The sequence below is a fragment of the Oryzias latipes genome, chromosome 1, assembly GCF_053564925.1.
Source record: "Oryzias latipes strain Hd-rR chromosome 1, Olatipes_Hd-rR_3.1".
NCBI lineage: Eukaryota > Metazoa > Chordata > Actinopteri > Beloniformes > Adrianichthyidae > Oryzias > Oryzias latipes.
In genome coordinates this window covers 13668143-13688435 of record NC_136237.1, presented here as the reverse complement: position 1 = coordinate 13688435, position 20293 = coordinate 13668143, and the positions used below count along the sequence as shown (strand labels likewise).

The 20293-nt window shown below is 40.4% G+C and overlaps 1 protein-coding gene across 2 annotated transcripts in view; it reads right to left on the bottom strand.

The window, feature by feature from the left end:
* Window positions 1–5467: 5467 nt before the first annotated feature.
* Window positions 5468–20293, bottom strand: part of mfng (MFNG O-fucosylpeptide 3-beta-N-acetylglucosaminyltransferase) — a 41028-nt gene continuing 26202 nt past the window's right edge. For both annotated transcript variants that reach the window (XM_023959192.2, XM_023959197.2), the window contains exons 5-8: window positions 14991–15076; window positions 13802–13967; window positions 13636–13721; window positions 5468–8639 (exon numbers count right to left, since the gene is read on the bottom strand). In XM_023959192.2, the coding sequence (XP_023814960.1) occupies window positions 8588–8639; window positions 13636–13721; window positions 13802–13967; window positions 14991–15076 (390 nt within the window). In that variant the 3' untranslated portion in view covers window positions 5468–8587. The remainder of the gene's footprint in view (window positions 8640–13635; window positions 13722–13801; window positions 13968–14990; window positions 15077–20293) is intronic.

Genomic DNA, 20293 nt, shown 5'->3' with positions numbered 1-20293 from the left:
ACGGAGCTAACCAATGTGCTAATGGCAGACGGTGAAGATTTGGCGCACTATTTAACTCACATTAAAAGAAAAAAGTGGCGGCATTAGACAGAGCAAAGGAAACGCTCAGTGATGCACTTTTGATGGCAATGGTTTTAAAAGGCCTGACAGACGATTATAACCCCATTTTCAGTGCATGTGACTCAAACAAGAGAGACTTTACATTCATGGAGTTTAAAACTTAGCTGAGAAGTTTGGAATGCACGCTGAGATACTGGAATAAAACCTGAAGTGATAAAATCCTGACATCAAAATATAGTCTCTAGACCAAAGCATTAGGCTTTATTTGTGAAGAAGTGGGACATAGAAACAACACTGCAGAAACAAAGACAAGAAAATTCATGGTAAATACATAAAGGAGAACAAGTCTACATGTGGCATGAACAAGGTAGCAACCATCTTAGAGGCTCCAGGGGATGGCACACCTATGAGAGAAAATGAAGGACAAGTGGAGGAGGAGCAGAATTCATTAGTTCTACAGGTGCATGTATATGTATCTCAATCAACACCACAGAAAGGTCTTCTGGTGGATAGTGGTGCTTCTACACACATTGTGAAAGATGAAAAGGCTTTCATAAGGTTAAACAAGACCTTTCATCCTAAGAATCACATGATGGAGTTGGTAGATGGCACAAGGAAAACAGAAGAAGAATAAGAAAGGCGACGCCCAGATCGAGTTGGTCAACGATAAAGGAAAGGTGGTGAACGTCACTCTTTCAGGCGCTCTGTTGATTCCTGAATACCCCCCGGATATCTTGTCTGTGGAGGCTGCAACTTCTAAGGGAGCAAAATTCCACTTCGAGAAGAGCAACTGCAAAATGATTCTTCCTGATGGAACTACATGCAGCATGAAGGTACTAGATGACTATAATGATGAATGTAATACGTTTTGACCTAAAAACCTGGCATTAAATAGATTAGATTAGATTTGCTTTATTGTCATTGACCGTTGTACAATGACATTGAAGCATTGCCATCAGTCCAAGAATAGCAAGGAAGGAACATCGTAATACAATATCAACAAACAAAGAGTATATACAAGTGTGCTAATATAAACTGTAATGAAGAGTGCCGAAATTAGTGTGCAAAATTGCGTACGAAAATTGTGTGTAAAAATTTCAGAAGTGCAAGAGGTAGCAATGAGTGTTGACACTGTGGACAGAGTAAGTGGACAGGAATATGGAATTTATCTGTGCATTTTGGAATTGAGGATGGTTATTGCCTTTGGAAAGACTGTTTCTTTTTGCTTCTGATGCCTCTGTAGCGCCTCCCAGAGGGCAGTAGGTCGAACAGGTCTGAGCTGGGGTGTGAACAGTCCTTGATAATGTGTTGAGCCCTAGTGATGCAGCACAAAGAGTAGATGTCCGTCAAGGTGGGGAGAGGGCCCCCAATGATTTTCTGAGCCGTCTCTACAACTCTCTGCAGTCTCTTCTTATCCGCAGCTGTGCAGCTGCCGAACCAAACTGTTATGCAATATGTAAGCAGGCTCTGGATGGATGACTGGTAGAAGGTCAGCAGCAGGTTGGTGCTGGTGTTGTTCTGCCTGAGGACCCTGAGGAAGTGCAGACCCTGCTGAGCCTTATTGATGATGGCAGTGGTGTTGGCTGTCCAGGAGAAGTCGGCAGAGATGGTGATGCCGAGGAACCTGAAGGTGTGGACTCTCTCCACGTGCTCCCCATTAATAAGGAGGGGGGTTGGGTCCACGCCATGTTTCCTGAAGTTGACGATGATCTCCCTGGTTTCGCTGGTGTTCAGAGTGAGGTTGTTCTCTGAGGACCAGGTTGTCAGCTTCAGGACCTCCTCTCTGTAGGCAGACTCATCCCCCCTGGGGGATGAGTCCGACCACCGTGGTGTCGTCGGCAAACTTGATGCTGCAGTTGTTGTTGTGGGCTGGGCTTTTATGGGCTAATTTTGGTGATGTGCTTAAACTTGAGTCTGTTTTGAATGGCATGAAAATCAGAAAGAAAGCTACAAAACCAGGATGGTGTGAGATTTGTCTAAAAGGAAAATTTACTCAAACCAGAAACAGAAAAGGAGATGCCAGAGCTAAAGCTCTATTAGAACTTGTACATACTGACCTGGGAGGCCCTATTGCAACAGACTCATTTCAGGGGTACAAATATGCCATCACTTTCACTGATGACTTTTCAGGTGCCATTTATGTGTATTTTCTAAGAAACAAAAACAAAGCAGTTGAAGCTACAAAACAGTTTCTAGCAGACATAGCACATTATGGTAAAGTAAAACGTCTCAGATTAGACAATGGGACTGAGTTTACTGAGTTTCGGACTGAGTATCAGACACTACTGAGAGACAACACAATAAAACATGAGTGGTCAGCTCCATACTCCCCCCATCAAAATGGGACACCGGAGAGGAACTGACGAATATTGTCTGAAATGGTGCGGTGTATGCTTATTGAATCAGGCTTACCCAAAGAGTTATAGCCTTATGTGGCCAGGATGGCTGCAGTGATAAGAAACTGGTGTCACTGTAAAAGAACAGGGGAGACACTATATTTCCTAATCCCTGGTAAGAGACTAGATCTATCCAGAATGACAAAGTTTAGCTCAGAGTGTATTGTGTACGAACAAAACAAGAAAAAGTTAGACTCTAGAGGCAAAAGGGGGATTTTTGTTGGTTTTAATTGACTTTCTCCAGCTAATGTTTTTTTTCCAGAAACCAAGCGTGTACAAAAACACTTCATCACAAAAGAAAAGACAGAGAGTCAGACGCAGACTGACAGAGAACAAACGGGGGACTACTTCACAGAGCACGTACCAGGATCAACCAAAGACTTTCAGTGAGATACAGAACAGATAATGATTGACAACCAAGAGACAGACAAAAGTACTGATGCTCAAACTACACGTATATCAGACAGAGTGAGAAAGAAACCCAGATACTTGGAAGACTATGAGTGTGCAGTACAGAACAGTGAACTAACTGTTGACTGCTGTTACAGAATGATGGTTGGGCTCCCACTGAGCTTTGCAGAGGCTGTAGCATCAGAAAAGTAGAGAGGTGGAGAAAAGCAATGATGGATGAGATGGTTTCATTCATAGAAAAATACACCTTCGCTCTAAAACCACTACTGGAGGGTAGACAGACAGTGGGGGGAAGGTGGGTTTCTATAAAAGAGGATGAAAAATAGGGATGGGTACCGTGCCCCGGTATTGAAACAGCCCCGGGGCCGCATTCTTCAAGACCGCAGTATCGTTAAGATCTGACCTGAACGGTTCTGCTATCGGTACTGGAGAAGTTACTTTTTCTTTTTTGTGTCCCACAAAATATAAGCGTTATCTGCCATATTTAACTCACCAAGTCAGTAAATTTTCCGTTAATTAATGATGATATTAATTTCGGTATTCTCGTTGAAGCGGAGAGCTCTGTCTGTCTATTTGGCTAAGTTCACACTGCAGGCTGAAACGACCCAATTCCGAATTTTTTGCCCCTAAGCGGCCCAATTCCGATCTTTTCATGACAGTCTGAATGAAACAGATCCGATCTTTTCAATTGCGACCCAGGCCCCGTGGATTTGCCGTCCTGATTCTGAATTGTAGCCGTTCTTTTCAATTGCGACCGCCGTCTGACCGGCCAGGCGACTTGATTCCAAACTGTACGTCATCGACACGCAACAAACGTCATCATGTTTGCGTTGAAGTAGGCGGGAACGAGAACGTAAACATCAACCATGGTGGACGATGCTGCTGAGACCAGTCAGTGGAAGGGAAGGGAGGTCACTGATTGGATTAATATTTGGGCTGATCGCTCTTTTCAAGCCAAACTCCAGGGCTCTTATCGCAACTGGGCGGTTTTTGAAAAAAATTCCAGCTAAATAGCAGAGCGTGGTGTTAAACCTTTCCCGCGATAACTTTTTTTTCTTTCTCCCCTGTGACCGTGCTCAAGCGCGGGGGACCCGAGGCGATCCTCCTCCTTCTCCCTGTTCTGATCCTTAGATTCTCCAGAACGGGTTAATAAAGAGTCCATAGCATTTATTTTGGGGGAAACCTTCTTTTATTACCGTCCTCCGTAACACACAACATGAATGCGCGCCTACACTGCCCCCCCCCCTATTCTCTATCGCGGCACGCGCTTGCACATACACACACACACGCGGGGGCGCGGCCCCAACACATACACATTCCTCTTCCACTACAGTGGGTACAGACGATCCCGACTCCAATGCCTTCTTAAAATGAGAAGATTGTAATTGTGCTGCTCCTTCGTGAAAATAAATTTAATATTACAAAAAGAGCTCCGCTTTTGACAACACTGTTGTTGACATCCATTGTTAACGTTGGCTCCGCAAACAACAAGTGACGTCGTTCACCGTTGAGTATTGTTCTGGCTTCTGCGCATGCGGGTCTCGTTTGGGTCGTGTCACGGTCACACTGGAGATCACAAAAGTTCGGATTTACTTGGAAATGTGAACGGTCTAGCAAACAATTCGGATATTTTCAAAAAATCCGAATTGAGCATTAAGCCCTGCAGTGTGAACGTAGCCTTTGTGTGCACGGGGGGCAGGGCTGTTGTTCAGACAGCACGCGCCGCGCGCGCACACACACAAGACAAGGCAGCGCGCACACAGTCACACATTACACACACACACAGTGAGCGCCCTAGACTAATAACTAACGTTTCTGCGTAAAAATTATTAAGTTTGCCTACCATGCTGTCACCTTGCTACTACGATGACCGTATGTTGCGCTGTTTGTGCAGAACAGGCTGGGCAGCGGGAGGGGGGTGGGGGCGTTGCACGCGGAGCATACAACAAACAGGTAGAGAGGCGGGGCTTAGACTCACCGCTTATGATTCCAGACCCGCGACAAACTATCAGCTGCTTCCTAATACTTAAAAATAATTAATAACTAATGATAATTGTCATCCGTAAAATTAATATCATGTATTGGGTTTACTGGATTTAAAGAAAAATAAATGGAGTTGGCAAAATAGAAAGGAGTCTGCATCAAAGTGAATTTGTTTCCATCATTTAACTTAACTCTGGGTGTTTGACAGACAGAAAAGTCTATTCAAGGTTGTGGAAAATGGACAAAAGATCAAATGAAACATCACACTCATAAATAATAAAAACAATTAGATTAAATAATTAAATGAATATCCTGTCTGGAACATTCTCATGTATAAAGTAAAATGTTTTGTTAAAAAAAACAATGTTGTTGCATAGTGAGGAAATAAAACACTTTATATTCTTAATTTGTTATTTATTTATTATTTTTCGTCCTCAAAAAGTATCGATAAGAGTACCGATAAGAGTACCGGATCGATAAGCAGTATCGATAAGAGTAGTAGTATCGTTAAAACCTTAACGATACCCATCCCTAATGAAAAAGGGAATGAAACATAGCGTAGAAAAGGGTATGGAAGAAGTCAAGGAAAAACTGAAAAATAACTTCAAAATGAAAGATTGAGGACAACTCTCTCATTTTATTGGTATTGATTTTACCCAAACAGCAGATACTAAATGAAGCAATTCACGTACATTGAGAAAATCCTGGAAAGATTCGGGATGCATGATTGTAAAGCCAGAGCTACACCCAGTAGCGGTTCTAGGCACGGGCCGTCCGGGCGGTGGCCTGGGGCGGAAAACTGAAGGGGGGCGGCACCGGCGGCTCAGCCCTTGTAAAATATTATATGCACCACTATTGGTTTACTTATGTCACAGTTTGTGACTTTGTAACAGCCTGAACCTGGCCGCGCCGCCGCCCTCGCCCCGCAGCTGTGCGCTCTCCTGTCTTTGAGAAGTAGACACAAATGTGTGTGAAGAAGAAGGGAGGGGGCGCGGGGGGAGCACGGAGCGCCACCGCGTTTGCGCATGCGCAAAACCTGGCGGGCTCATCTTTCAGGGGAGGCGACGGTCGCGGGCTTGATGAAAAAAATAAAAGTAAAAACTGCGACTGCGCCGTCATGTAGCGAATGAGCGCCCCTGGCTGTAGCTGCACGCGCTCCTGCTGGAAATGTGTGAAGAAAGGGGGGGGGGGGGGCTGCGGGGAATCAGTTCAATTGTGGGACGCTTCCAAATTAAGTGGCTAGGTGGGGACAAGGGCGGGGGTTTGAATCTACTTCATAAAACCTTTTTATAAGTCAGTCATAAGGTGACATTCTATAACCTGCACTTTAATAAAGGTATAGAAAATATATTCTGCTTTTTTTGGGTTAATTTTGTGTGAAATGCCCAAATGAAAAAATGGCAACACAAAACAATGCTGTCACTAAGGTGACAGTTGGTTCAGTCGACGGACTTGATGTCTTCTTCGTGACGTGAGGACATTTATGCCAAACAAACGCCAAAAACATCTAAAATATGGAGAAAAAAAGGTCAAAGCCATCTGGTGCCCAATTTAGAAAGAAAAGAAAAGAATAAGAGGAGAAAAGAGATAAAGAAAAGGGTAAGTCCTCACAGCTTGATGCATGTCTTTTCTAAATTCTAATGCTACCTGCCCTACAACAACGTTGCCGATGAAAACTTTATTTTGGTCGATGACAAACACTGAAGTAGGCCCAAATGTTGCAAATAGCGTCATTTTTTTTTTTTTTTTTAGATTTTATTCTTAAAAATTTGCTCTGCCTTAACTTGTAACATTATGATTCATGTGTCTGTCTGCTCTGCTGTAACACAAAGGTTTTGTTGTGTTTTGCTGTTGTATACTAGTTCATAATGTTAAAAAAGCTCTGATGGTTACACAGCATGCTGCTGCTGCCATAAGATGCTAATGGGGCAAATAATTTGAGATTGGTCATTAATTTAATAATTGTTTGTGGCAGCCTAAACGTTTTCACAATGTTTTTTTGACATTTAACTGGGGATTTAGGGGTTAATTTTGGAGCCTGCATATGAAGTTTATTTTTTATTTGTTTTACAAATGTGGGATTATATTTTTAGCCAATAGAATTTCCATAAATCTGTAGGTAGTTTTAAAAATGAATATTTACCATCTACTGCAAATCTATGGGGACAAAACATAATTCAACAGGTCATAACTAAAAATTTTCCAATCAAAGGATTGAAGACGGAAAACATGAGCTAATTTTTCTTCTCTGAAGTAGAGATCGATATAGAACATGACAATTTAAATTTCCAATTCATGAATGTTTTTAAAATATTTATTTTATATTATTTATTTAATATTGACTTAATATTTCTTAGCTAACTGTATTTTTGCCATGCTTATGGTCTTTTATTTTTTGTGTTCTGATAACTATTATAATGCTGTTCAGAATTCTGACATCTTTTGTATCCACTTCTTAATTTCAATGACAATATAACATGTCAGTTGACAAAGACAAACAAAGTTCTGTTGTGACTATTGAAAGATATGGACTGTAGTTTTCAGGAAGCATTAACTCAAATCTTCGAGGACAATCAAGGGACTATTCGCCTGGCAAAGAATCCTGTTAACCGCCAGAGAAGCAAATACGTGGACACTGAATACCACTTCATAAGGTCAACTGTGCTAGAAGGAAAAGTTAAACTAGTTTGCTATCCAACTGAAAATATTGTGGCAGACGTGTTCACAAAGTCTAATACAAAATTTCAAAACGGAAAGGTTCGGCACATTTGTTTGGTACATAATGTTACTATTGATTTGAGTGACATCATCGAGTGGGGGTGTATGAGTGTGATGTCTGTCACTATACGATCTTTGTTTGATTACGTTATTACGTAAGCATATGCCAATGTTTTTATGCGCAGTTGAAAATAAAAAGGAAGATGCAACCCCTCCTCGAAATGAAGACGAAGTGAGTGGGGGAGCTGCACTTCAGTTCAGAGTGACAGGTCTCCTGTGTCCATCATTTAAGAGTTGAGAAGCAAACTCGGTTGTGTGTAACAGCGATGTCTTTAACGGGTGTGGTATCGGGAGAAGGTTCCCGAGCAGCGAGAGAGACAACCGCTGACAAAAACACTAACAAAAGAGAGGATAGGGGGGAGAAGTTTGGCCAAAGAGTTAAACCACCTCTACAAGTCAGGCTTCCTACTGTAGATGCAAGAACAAAACCTCCTTCATAGAAGAACCTTGCCAGATTTTTGCTCAACTTATTTCTTCAGCATCAGCCAGCTCACACGCTGAAGACACAGCTGGTCCAACAGTCATTTTCAGTAAAGTAAGTTTCATTTTTATCATACATGGTCCACATGACTGCAGAAATGTAAAATTGTATTTGATAATGTCAATAAAACAAAATCTCTGTAAAAAGTTTTATCCTGAAAATGATTAAATCTTCTCATTTTCAGTAGCAAAAGAGGCAAAAATTGTTTTTTCTGCACAGACAGATCAAAAAACAGTGACCACAAAAAGGGGCACTATTTTATTTCTTGCAAAACAGTTCACTTTAGTTTATAGCAAAGAAATTAAGTGATTGATCTTTATTCATAAAAATCATGTTGTGCTTCTTCCACATTTTCTGTTGTTTCTCAAGCTTTTCATGTAAATACTGTAAATCAATCCTTCATCCGGTAGAAGTACTTCATTTAGCCAGATCCAGGTTCTTCTCAAGTGCTTGGATATCAGACTTCTCAGTTAGTTTTTCATGGGCACCAGCTGGTGAGAGGATACAGCATGCAGTGAACTGTTTTAAACCTGAAAGAGAAGGAAATGAGTCAGGTCCTAAATCTGTGACAAGATCTGAAAAAAATCAAACAAACAGAATTTAAATGTATTTGTTTTTGCAGTTTAAAGACCAACTTGAATAAAAATCATCTTTTTGGTGGTTTTAACATGCTTACAGTATGCATAAAAATGAAGCTTAAAACTGCAGTATTTTTTCATTCAAATTCAAATGCTGTTTGAAAAAGATCAGGTTTGTTACTTAGAAAATACAATGGGTGGGCCACCCCACCATTCTGATGCATTCACTTGCAGACAGATCTATGACGTTTTCGTGAAAATTTGAAAATATTGTTCTGCTTCCATTATATGTCTTGACGTCTTGTCTTCAAGCTGGTCAGTGAAAATATTGTTTGGCAAACTGGTGCGTGGCCTGAAATAGGTTGGGAACCACTGTTTTAATTAACATCATGCTTGTTTTCAAATTTCCCTTTTTAATATTTAAAACAGAACAATAAAGAGATGCATAAACCTTGCATTTTATTAAGTTATTACACTCTCAGAATGTACAGCAGAATTTTGTTTTAGGGTTCCATATTTAGACTCTTTTTCTCTTCTAAACCTCTTCATCAGGTCATTTTAAAGAGCACTTTGGGTTGCACTTACATGCAGGTACAGTACAGAGCAGCCGAGCCTGTTTAACTGCAGAGTGTTAATGTAGACATTATGTTATCTGCATTAGGGTTGGGCGATGTCCCCTAAATTGGCCGTTGACGATGTTTGCTGTCAACCATCGGGATGGACGATGATATCGTCGTGGGGGGGGGGGGCTATTTTTAATTTTTCTGTCTTAGATAATTGCTATTCGTTATTTTACTTTATTACTTTATTTATTTTATTTCCCAACTAATGACTCATCCGCGATGATCCAGTATAAACTGAGGGAAGTGACTTTAACAAAAAAAGTAACAAACAAAATAGAAAAGAAGTAGTCCGCTCCCACACTTCACTAGTGAAGTGGACCGGCGGAGCGCGGATTTACAGCTTTGTGTTTGAGGGGAAGGGGGGGGTGCTTTGTTACATGAGCGCTATGTGTGGGAGATTTAGGACTGCGATCCGTCCCGCAGCTCTGGGGGAACTAGCTACCGAACTCAGAACCGGGTCTAAAACTGTGTGTCTCGGAGCATAGCTCGGATCGTCAGCACACACAGCGGCGGTGTGAGGCAGAAATGTCGCTCAGTCCTTAGAAACCATTCAAAAAATCACATGGATTTGTGTTTCCAGTCGTGTGCCGACGAAATAAAGGCTGATGTTATTCCCAAATGTTTGCGTGCAGCCAGGATGCAGCGCCACCCAAAGCTAATGTTGTTAGCCCGTGTTAGCATACTGCTAATGATCCTGGCTTCTTTCTGGCTCCGTTCAGAAAAAGCACTGACCACACGGATTAAAATTCAAACGATGAGCGAGCAGGTGTTTCATAATAACCGTAACATTATTAAAAGCACGTTTAGAAGATTGTCTCGTATATTACCGAGCTGACATGTCAATGTACATAGCCGCTCGGCGCTGTTTAACATTGCTTTGTATTGAATTGTTACATTCAATAAAGTTTGAAAAAAAAAAAGCCACTCGGCGGAAGTTATATCCTCTTCCGGTTTGTCAAACCCTACTGCGCATGTGCGAATGATTTATTCCGACTGAAAGTGTGACCCTAGTGAACGTTTGTTATATTCTGAAAACGTTTTTCTGGGCCCATGTACACGGTTATATTCTAATCCGACCATTGATCCCATCAAGATATTTTGCGCATGTAACCGCGGATTATGGTGTCGACTCGCAACGTGGCGGGGGCGTGGCATCACGATGGTGTCTCTCCATCGGGATGTCAGTCACCCATCACGATGGACGATGGTATCGTCCATCGGCACAACCCTAATCTGCATCTACATTCTGTCCTCTCAGCATTACGTTGCTTTCTCTCACATTCAAATGACAGCAAAGCAGCCCAAACTCCTGTACAAAGAGCATCCCATAAATATGTCATAGATTCAAACATGAAGATGCTTCATTGGTTTTAAAAATTCAGCCAGAAGTTTTTGTTCATGTTTGTTAGGCTGTCAGTGGATAACAGAGCCTCTGAAGACCTGTTTAAGCTTGTGAATTAACACACAAAGACAGTATATTTCTGTGCCATATTTCTGCCAGTATCATATAAAAATGCGGATTTTAGTGCTTTGTAGATGAGAACGAGTGAAGCGGTGCAGCTTTGCAGTGGGTCATGCACGGAGCATCAGGCAAAATACAATTGGCAAAGCGGGCCAAAGTTCTCCGGAACTTCACAGCAATTAGCAGCCTGATGGATCAGAGTGATGTTTACAACGCATCAAAGAGGCCAATGTCGTGGCGACGAGCGGTGAAATCCGTGTTTATTTCCGCGTTTGAAAAAGCTGCAGTGCAGACTGTAATGTAAATAAAGCGTGTTGACCACATTAAAGCTTCACCCTGTCATGCTCCCTCTTAAACTTTATTGTTTCTAGAAAGAATTAATGTTTGTTTTTTGTCCTTTAGTTTTGAAGCACTGTTCAGGGCCCTGAACCATTTAAAAGTACTGGAGAAGCTACATTAAGCAATGTTGAAAATAAATAGCACTTTAATTCCTCAATCACACTTTTTGAACCTTGTTGGTTAAGGTGCATTTATTCTATTTTTTTTTTCTTGTACTGAAAGATATTATATTGTGGAAATCAGACAAAATTGACTGTAACAAATATATATTAAGTTACCAAAATAAAAGTACTTTCCTGCTCTCCTCATATTTTTCTAATATGATTCAGCAGTACAGTGATCCTTCGCTACATCGCGTTTCATCTTTCACGGCTTCGCTGCTTCACAGATTTTTTTTTTACAGTGCGAATATTTTTACAATGCATTGGACCCTATGATGAGTCGTTCATCGCAGTTCTCAAACATAATCGAAGGCGGCATATCCGTTTATAAAAATCTTCTTGCTCAGAAAAAGAAAGAGCTCCAATAACTACCAATAACAATGTTGTTCTCTCGGAGAAAAACTCCATCGCCTTCAGTAGAAACAGACGCTACAGCGGAGCGGAGTCAGGACGAAGGAGGCACAGCTGGGACTGTGAAGGACGCCAGTGACAATGTTTCCAACCTTGTATTACTATATTAAAATTATTGTTTTAAACAAATTTTGGGCTTTAAAACAGTTTTTGATTTTTGTTTCATTCTATAGTTCGGTGTTGCATTGTAAAATAATTTTTTTTTTTAAATCACGGATTTCACTTTTTCGCGTGTTATTTTTGGAACGCAACTCCTGCAATAAACATGGGATCACTGTATACCTAAGCCTGAAAAACGCTGAAAAACGTAGAGTCAGGGAGTAGCTTCCAAGCTCCGTTTATTTATGGCATTCAACAAAGAGTAACATAAGAATATAAACAATCAATTAAAATGTCTAAACATACCGTAATTGCCAGGCTATAGAGCACACCTGATTACAAGCCGCACCCACCCATTTCATGAGGATAAACCACTACTTACATGTGGCAATGCTATTTGCCAATCTAGTCAGCATCAACACTCACTACTTCTAGGAAAGGCACTCAATTTTAGAATTATAAATTTGAATAGCACTACAAAATGGTGAACGCACTATAGAGTTTTATGTGGTGAGTAATGAAGGAATTACACAGCCTGTGATAACCATAGCATAAAGAACAAACTTACAAGTCAGGTTGTAAGGATTCTATTGTTTAGTTTGGTTTTTAGGTTGTTTTGGTCATGCTCCGAGTTGCCTTTCTGTTACACTGGGTTCGGGTTGTTCATCCACAGCTGTCTTTATTTAGTTAATTACCCTTAGTGTAGAGCTGTGACGGTGTGGGATTTTTGATCACCACGGTGATGAACCAGCAGGGGGCGCGGTGTCACGGTTAACCGCATCCCCCCTTCCCCCACCCCCGCCTAACACAAAGTCCCCCGGCGGCCACGTCGCAAATTAATACAATTACAATGCAGTATTCTTTATTAAGAAATAACAGTAACAACTAACTATCTAACTAATGAACTTACTATGTAGGTGTTGTAGAATAACTATGCGTATGTGTGTGAGCCTGCTGCGTGAGTAGGAGGAAGGAACGCACACCAGTGTGTTGGGGGTGTGTGTTGATTTTTCTGCAGCGGACCGCTCTCGAGCTGCACGCGAGGCTTCACCTGTGCTATCTGGTACAGACATCTTCTCAGAATATTATATATTGCCCAGTTATAAACGAGACTGTAGACACTTTGTCACCTTTCCGATAGCCATGAAGGCTGACACCCATGAAGAACGCGGGGCAGGAGCATCCGCCTTGGTTTATAAAGACACGTACCTTTGCGCTTCAAAAAATAGTTCCCAAACTAAATCTAACAGTGTGCGTTCATGTTTGGTGTTACGGAGTGAAGGAGAACAGTGATAAAAGGTTTCCCCCAGAATAACAGTGATTGATTCTTTATTTTTGATCACCACTGTGAAGAAGCAGCAAGAGTCGCGGTGTCAGGACTCTTGCGACCCCCAACACAATATCCTCCGGCGGGCGGCTGCTTCGTACACTCAAGGACGCACGCAGCTTGTAATGGAAATGAATAATTAGAACGCAGTAAATTTGTCGAATTTCCTCGTAAGACAGAAACCTCTGTTGTAGAATGAGGATGTGCATGTGCTGCTGAAAGCGCATGCGTGTGTGTAAGAAAAGGAAGCGCGTGCACAGCGCAAGAGGGTGTGAGAGGCACGCGCAGGGAGTGAAGGAGAACAGTAATAAAAGGTTTCCCCCAGAACCCCTTGAAATATGAACTGTTCTCTACATCATCAAAAAATCCCACAAAAACATATTATAAGCACCCAAAATACAAATTTCATCGGAGTGAAACATTACAAACCTTTGGTATTATTTAATACTTTTAAAAAAAAGCTAACAAGAAATAAATACTTTCTCACAGTTCATGACTTTAAAACAAAGTATATTAAAAAACCAACCTAGAAGGGTCCTCCTCTTTAGAAAATCTTCCTTTTATCTCTATGCTGTTCATCTTGTTCTCAAAGATCCCATAGCTTAGAGTCACCTGTAAGGAGCAGACACACAAACATGTGATAACAAGAAGTGGTGCAGATGGATGGCTTCCTCTTGAGTGTGTGTTCCGACCTGCTGTGGTATGCTTCTTTGGCGTACGAGAAGCAGGTTTTCCAGGTGGGAATGGAACAAAGGACAGTGAACCATGGAGATGCCCAGTCTCTTCTCTATGATGAAGCCTACGGTGCAGTCATCAGGGAGCCGGATCTTGGATGATGTCTGCTCAAACCTGGAGCCACTGAAACACAGACACGTTTCTAACTCTTCCTTGAATGTCTCCCAGTCCAGTTTCAGAGCAGATATCTCAGTTCTAGAGAATCAAGTTCACTGATTGTGGCATTTCTGCATCATAATAATCTCATCTTTATACTTCTATCTTCCAAAGGGGAATTTTTTGTAGAACTTGAAAAACTATTTCCCATTAAGTGTTAATGAGATGCACATTAATGTTGACCTTTTCTAAAGAACAACATAAACTTCAAGATTGATTCTTCCTAATCTGCCCCTGGGCAGCTATTAGCTCTCAGTGAGCAGTGCAGGGAAAATGCAGCTTTTCAGAAAGATGGATGTGTCATCAACTTCATTTGCGGAGTCAGTTTTATGTTTTGAGTAATCTAGCTTTTCAAGCTTTTCAACTCTTCTTGTACCTTTCCCATCCTATTGCTTTCTAAACATTATATTTTTTTGTTTTCATTATTTTGTATTAAAACGCTCTTTGTCTCTTTTTTGGAGATCTGCAAGTTTTGTTCTCTCATTAAGGAAAGAAAATACGCATTTCAACCTCAAATTATCCCTCCTTTTGTATCACAAAGCACCCTTTGTGTGAGCCTTAGAAAAAATAAATTACAAAATGGTCAGTGTGATAAATTACCTACTATATTTCAAGCAAACTTCATGTCAATTTCCAAGGCTGGGATAAAAAAAAGGGGTTGCTTGGGGGCCAACAACTTCAATTACAAACTTTGCACTTTGTTAAGTAAGAGAACTTTGGGATCTATGCCTTGAAAGCAGTAAAAAGGTGCAAAACGTATAATCCATCTGATGTGCTACTTTAATATACTGTAATACTTTACTGCAGATTATTATAAGAAAAAGGAAAAGTAATGCAAGAATGTCTAAAGATAATCAGAATCATTAATGCATTATTGTGCACTGCTTTAGAGTTCAGAAGTAGTTCTTCGCAGGATCAGGATGAGGCCATCACTCATGCCTGAGGGCAAACAAAGAACAGAAATATACAGACATGCAACTCATTAAATACCTGGCCCATGGAATCATCTTCTCTGCAAGCCTCCGGCTGAGACAGAAACCTGCTCCTCCTGTCGCAAACCAGAACTGAACTTCTCTCTGACAGACACACACAGACACTGTTTTTAATGAACAGAACACACAGCAACTCAGAGAAACAGAAACAGTGACGTCATCGCCCCGCCTCCCCTCTGCTAATGCTTTTTCGAAATGAATATTGTGGCAAGGTGCGCGGGGTGGATGTTAAAATGCAAATGCAATCCCCTCTTTGCATTTTCGTTTTAATTATGACACAGAATAAGCGGTTTTAGGTATAAAATGAAAAAGCATTTTGAAATATTGCTTTTTCTTTATAATTTTGAGTCAAAAAATGCAGCTACATTTTGAAAATTAAAAAGTATTTCTGTTAATCCATTTTAATTGTCAAATTAGACATTTCTAAATGAATTATGCTACACATTTACCGTGGACATTTTTGAAAATGAAATGTCAAATACCATTTTATTTATCATTTTAATTAAGTAACAGAAAAAGCTGGGTTGAGGAAGGAAATGAAAAAGCATTTTGAAGTATTGCTTTTTCTTTTTAATTTTGAGTCAAAAAATGCAGCTTCATTATGAAAATTAAAAAGCATTTCAATTAATCCATTTTGAATGTCAAATTAGACATTTCTAAATGAATTATGCTACACATTTACCAGAGAACGTCTTGAAAATGAAATGTCAAATACCATTTTCATTTTAATTTTAATTAAGTGACAGAATAAGCTGTGTTAAGGAAGGAAATGAAAAAGCATTTTGGTGGATTGCTTTTTCATTATATTTTTGAGTCAAAAAATGCTTTTTCATTTTGAAAATGAAAAAGCATTTCTGGTTTTGACTTAGCTTTTTATTTATGCTACATAATCGCTTCCATAAGGGATCAGATGAACAACAGTAATAAGCAAAAGAATGATGGTTCACCACAGGAGACTCAATGCATTTATCAGAAGAAGCATTTTTAACTTTCATGTAAATTTTCACCAGTGTCTTGTGTTTTACAACTTGTGAGCGTTTGTCCAAAGTTTCAAAATATTAGTCATCAAAAATGCTATTTTCGCTTAATATTTCAACAATTATTTATTAAAATAAAACAAAAGTTCAGATACAAATCTTAAAAGGTTTAACTTCTTCCGGCTGGATGGAGTCGGAGCTCGGACGTTTTTTTCTTTTCTTTTTTTTTTTTTTTTTTGCTGCAGACGTTTTAAACACGTTGGTCTCTACACAGACATGAATAAATAGAAAACTCTGTTTTATTTTAGCTGCTTTGCTGCTCCTTCTGGGTTTTACTCTGAGACAAACGGGCCAGAGTGGTTGAAAACGGCAGAAACCCGTACGAACAGAGCCGACACAAAGTCCAAAGTCAATGTCTGCCTCGGAGCACCGTCAATATGAGACAGAGACACTTGATTGGTTAGAATCTGGACCAATCAGCAGCTGTTTGATGGCAGCTTGGTCACGTCAAACCGAAACTTAACTTAGCAAAGATAGGAAAAAAGTGAGATGACACACAACGCATGCAAATTTCTTTTTGGCGATGCCAGTGGCAGTCATATCACGCTAAGTCGCGCTCAAAGTAGTCAGCAAAATCAAAGATAAGACAAAAGCGAGATTTTACACAACGCACGTAAAAAAAATGTGTTTTGCAAACGCAAAAAAACGATTTTCAAAGCAAAAAAAAAAATTGAGCAAAAAAAAATTTTTGAGCAAAAAGCTTAGAAAGTTTTGTGTTCAACTTAGAAAGTTTTGTGTGCAACATCATGGTGGCAAAAATATCACTCCAAACTCCCGTCTCTGAGAAAAAGCGCACAGTTGCGGAGACGGGATGTGTGAGGAAGAAAGCAAAGGGTGGGGATGAGGGGTTGTGGGGACAGGCAGCAGGTGAATCGCGCAGGGATTATAAAAAAACGTAAAACCCGCTGCCCATCACTCAGTCACTGCAGCGTGTGTGTGTGTTTGGCTCCAGGTCTGCATGTGAGCAGTCTTTCTCACATCTACAGAACATTCAGACCAACCTAAGATCACGTTTAAAGTCTCAACGTTAGCATGAAGCAGAAACTCACCACGTATCAACCAGACTAGACCATCAGCAAAACTATCACGAGAAATACTCATCATTTATCAGCAACAACATAACAATGTTATTAAAAAGAATCCACAGACTTATTGTACTTTAAAAATGTTGAAATTACATCAAATGCACACATTCATTTGTATATTTAGTTTTAAACATATCGTTGCTTACTGACTTGGACTGGGTGGCTGTTGGGTCGCGTTATAAATTCTGGAGTTCATGGAACGCATCAAGCAGAGATCTGATTGGCCCTCAGTTCTGTCGCTCAGCCTGTTGTTAGGTAATTTGGACCAATGGGGTTTAGCTATGGGCCAAATAAGGGAAATGGGAGGGCTGCAGCGGGAGCAGGGAATATAAACTTGGGAGACGCGCTCTCGTCTCGTCTCGGCGGGAGAGATTCAGGAGTTGCTGTATTAATTGTCCGGCGTTTGTTGCGGTCTACAGTAACCAGAATAAAGAACCCTGAAAGAGGTTAAGTGTGGGAAAGGGACACTACATTATTGTATGGCTCTTTCGAAATTACATTTCAAAATATGTGGCGTTTATGGCTCTCTTGGTCAAAAAGGTTCCCTACCCCTACCCTAATAGTTCCAACAAATATTTTCAGGTGCCCCTTTAGAAAGGATTAAATATGTTTTAAAAGAAAAAAAAGAGAAATTTAAGAAATAGCTTGAAGCTGTGATGTAGGTGCCACAATCGGCTGGCCACAAGCTCCCTGTTCTGTTCCATTCTGAAGCATCCACTTGCAGACAACCATATCCATGTATGTCTTTGTTTTCCTCGTCTGAGCTGGCTCAAAAGTTTACCGTTAAATAGCTCCAAGACTGCTCACCATTTTTGTTGCACAACTAATGTTTAGTCGCAGTTGTGAGGGGTTGTAAACTAGTGGAAGTTAGTGTAAACAGATAGATGACGAGTGTAAACCGATAGATAGTTTCTAATGAACTATTACCACTCTGCAGAAACCATGCCTTAGAAAACATCACAGGTTTTCTGATTTTGGCTAAAAAATAAAAAGGGCATAATCATAATTAAAAGACCACCGGAAATGCTTTAAGAATAGATCAAAAGATGATCAAAATCCAAGCAGATACACACATAAAAATAGTGACAAGAGCTCCTGAGATGCAGCGTAAAAGGGTAAAATACAATGGGGCACAAAAATATTCAGCCTGCCACAAATTGAGATAGTTCTCCTAACTAACATGATGAAAAGGGCCTGTAATTTTCATCAATGACAGAGGTCAAACGTTTTCTGTGAGTCTTCACAAGATTTGAACACACTGTAATTGGTCTTTGGGCCATTCCTCCATACAGATTTCCTCTGGAGCAGTAATGTTTTAGGGCTGTCACTGGGCTTCTTATGAAGGCATTCCTTCATTTCACTGGTGATGTGTTTGGGATCATATTTCATCTTCAGTTCCCTTGCTGATGGAGTTTTTTTTTTTAAATCTCACAATCCACTGGCCCATTTATTCTTTTATTTACACAGATCAGACGTCCTAGTCCCTTTACAGAAAAATAGCCCTAAGGCATGATGTTTCCACCCCCATGCTTTAAAGCAGTTACAATGTTCTTTGGATGCATCTCAGCATTCTTTCTTTTTCAAACACGACAAGCTGAATTTTTACCAGAATGTCTTATTTTGATTTCATCTGAAATCCTTGCAATCCTCCTCTGGAAATGGTCTCTAGCAAATTTCGGATAGGCCTGCACATATACTGGCTTAAGCAGGGGAACACATATGGCATTGCAGGATTTGAGTTCCTGGTGTTGTAGTGTGTTACTGATGGTAGCCTTTATTACTTTGGTCCGCAGATCATTCACTTGGACCCCAGTGCGACTCCAAAAAATTTTCTCACCATTCTTGTAATCATTTTGACCCCATGGGGTGAGATTTTGAGTGGTGCCAAACAATGTTATTATCAGTGGCCTTGTATGTCTTCCATTTCCTAATAATTGGTTCCACAGTTGATTTGTCCACACCAAGCTGCTTGCCTGGGTGTGATTAATACTGGTAACAAGCAGAGGACAGAAAAGCCTCTAAATGAAGATGTTACAGATCTGTAAGAGCTAGAAATGTTTCTTAGTAATATGTTTTTTTCCTCCGTTATGCAACATATTACTAACATAAGAGTGTTGGATAACGATGCAAAGCTGCTTTTCTGCCACAAATTTCTCCTCTGTGATCCCTTTTCAAATGGTTTGCACTTCTGTGAATTAAAAGAGACATATCCTGTTATGCCTCTTTGAAGGGCTTTTATTTTCTTTTTGTCTTTTTTCTTGCTAACTCTCCTCCAGCCTTCAATGCCAACATGTTCGGTGTCTATGCTCTCCTTGGCTTTCCACCAGTGCAGATGAGGCAAGTGAGGCTCGGCCTCAACTGTCATTGTGATAAAATAGAAAAACGCACATTAAGTAAATATTATTTTACACTGACCCATGTTAAAGATACATTTTCAGTTGATGTGACAAGTTTTCCACAGTTTCTGGGGTTAAAATCGACGAATTTGAGTGTTGGGCGATCACTTATGGAGTGGAAACTCCGGGTGAGGCTCTGGATCGCTTTGCCTCATGTCTGACTACACTGACTTATGACAAATGTTGCCGTTGTTAGATCTATTTTTCTGTTTTACTTACTCTATTATTCACTTTTTAGTCTTTTTCTTTGCACAATTCTTTTTTCTTCATTGGGAGGATTTCTTTATGCAATCCCCCCCCTTTTCTTTCTAAGCCTTTCCGTTCTTGTTGCTTTTCCTCCCCTCTTTCTCTTCGCTGCCTCACAACAGTGACAGGAAATCGAAAAAGATGGGCAGCAGTATGTGAACAAAAAAGAGAAAAGAGGAGACGGAGAGAAGCTTGACATTCATGTTTTTTCTTCTCCTGGAAATTGGAAAAGAAGGAAAGAGGGAATGGGAAAAGAGAGCAAAAGGGAAACATGAAGAAAAGACTAATAAAGATCTATTTTGAAGGATAAATGGATGCAATCAGAGCACAGAATGTGACGCAGGGCAGATTGAGGGAGTCATTTTGAGAAATGAACGACTGAGATTGAAAAGTGCAAAAAGCTTACAGGAATCATGCTGCACTTTGACTCAAAAGCATTAATTCTGAAAACACAGCAACACACATCGGTTACACATGTGAACAGCTCTGTGTGTATCACACTCACACTGCTGCAATTAAACCACCACGTGTAAGTAC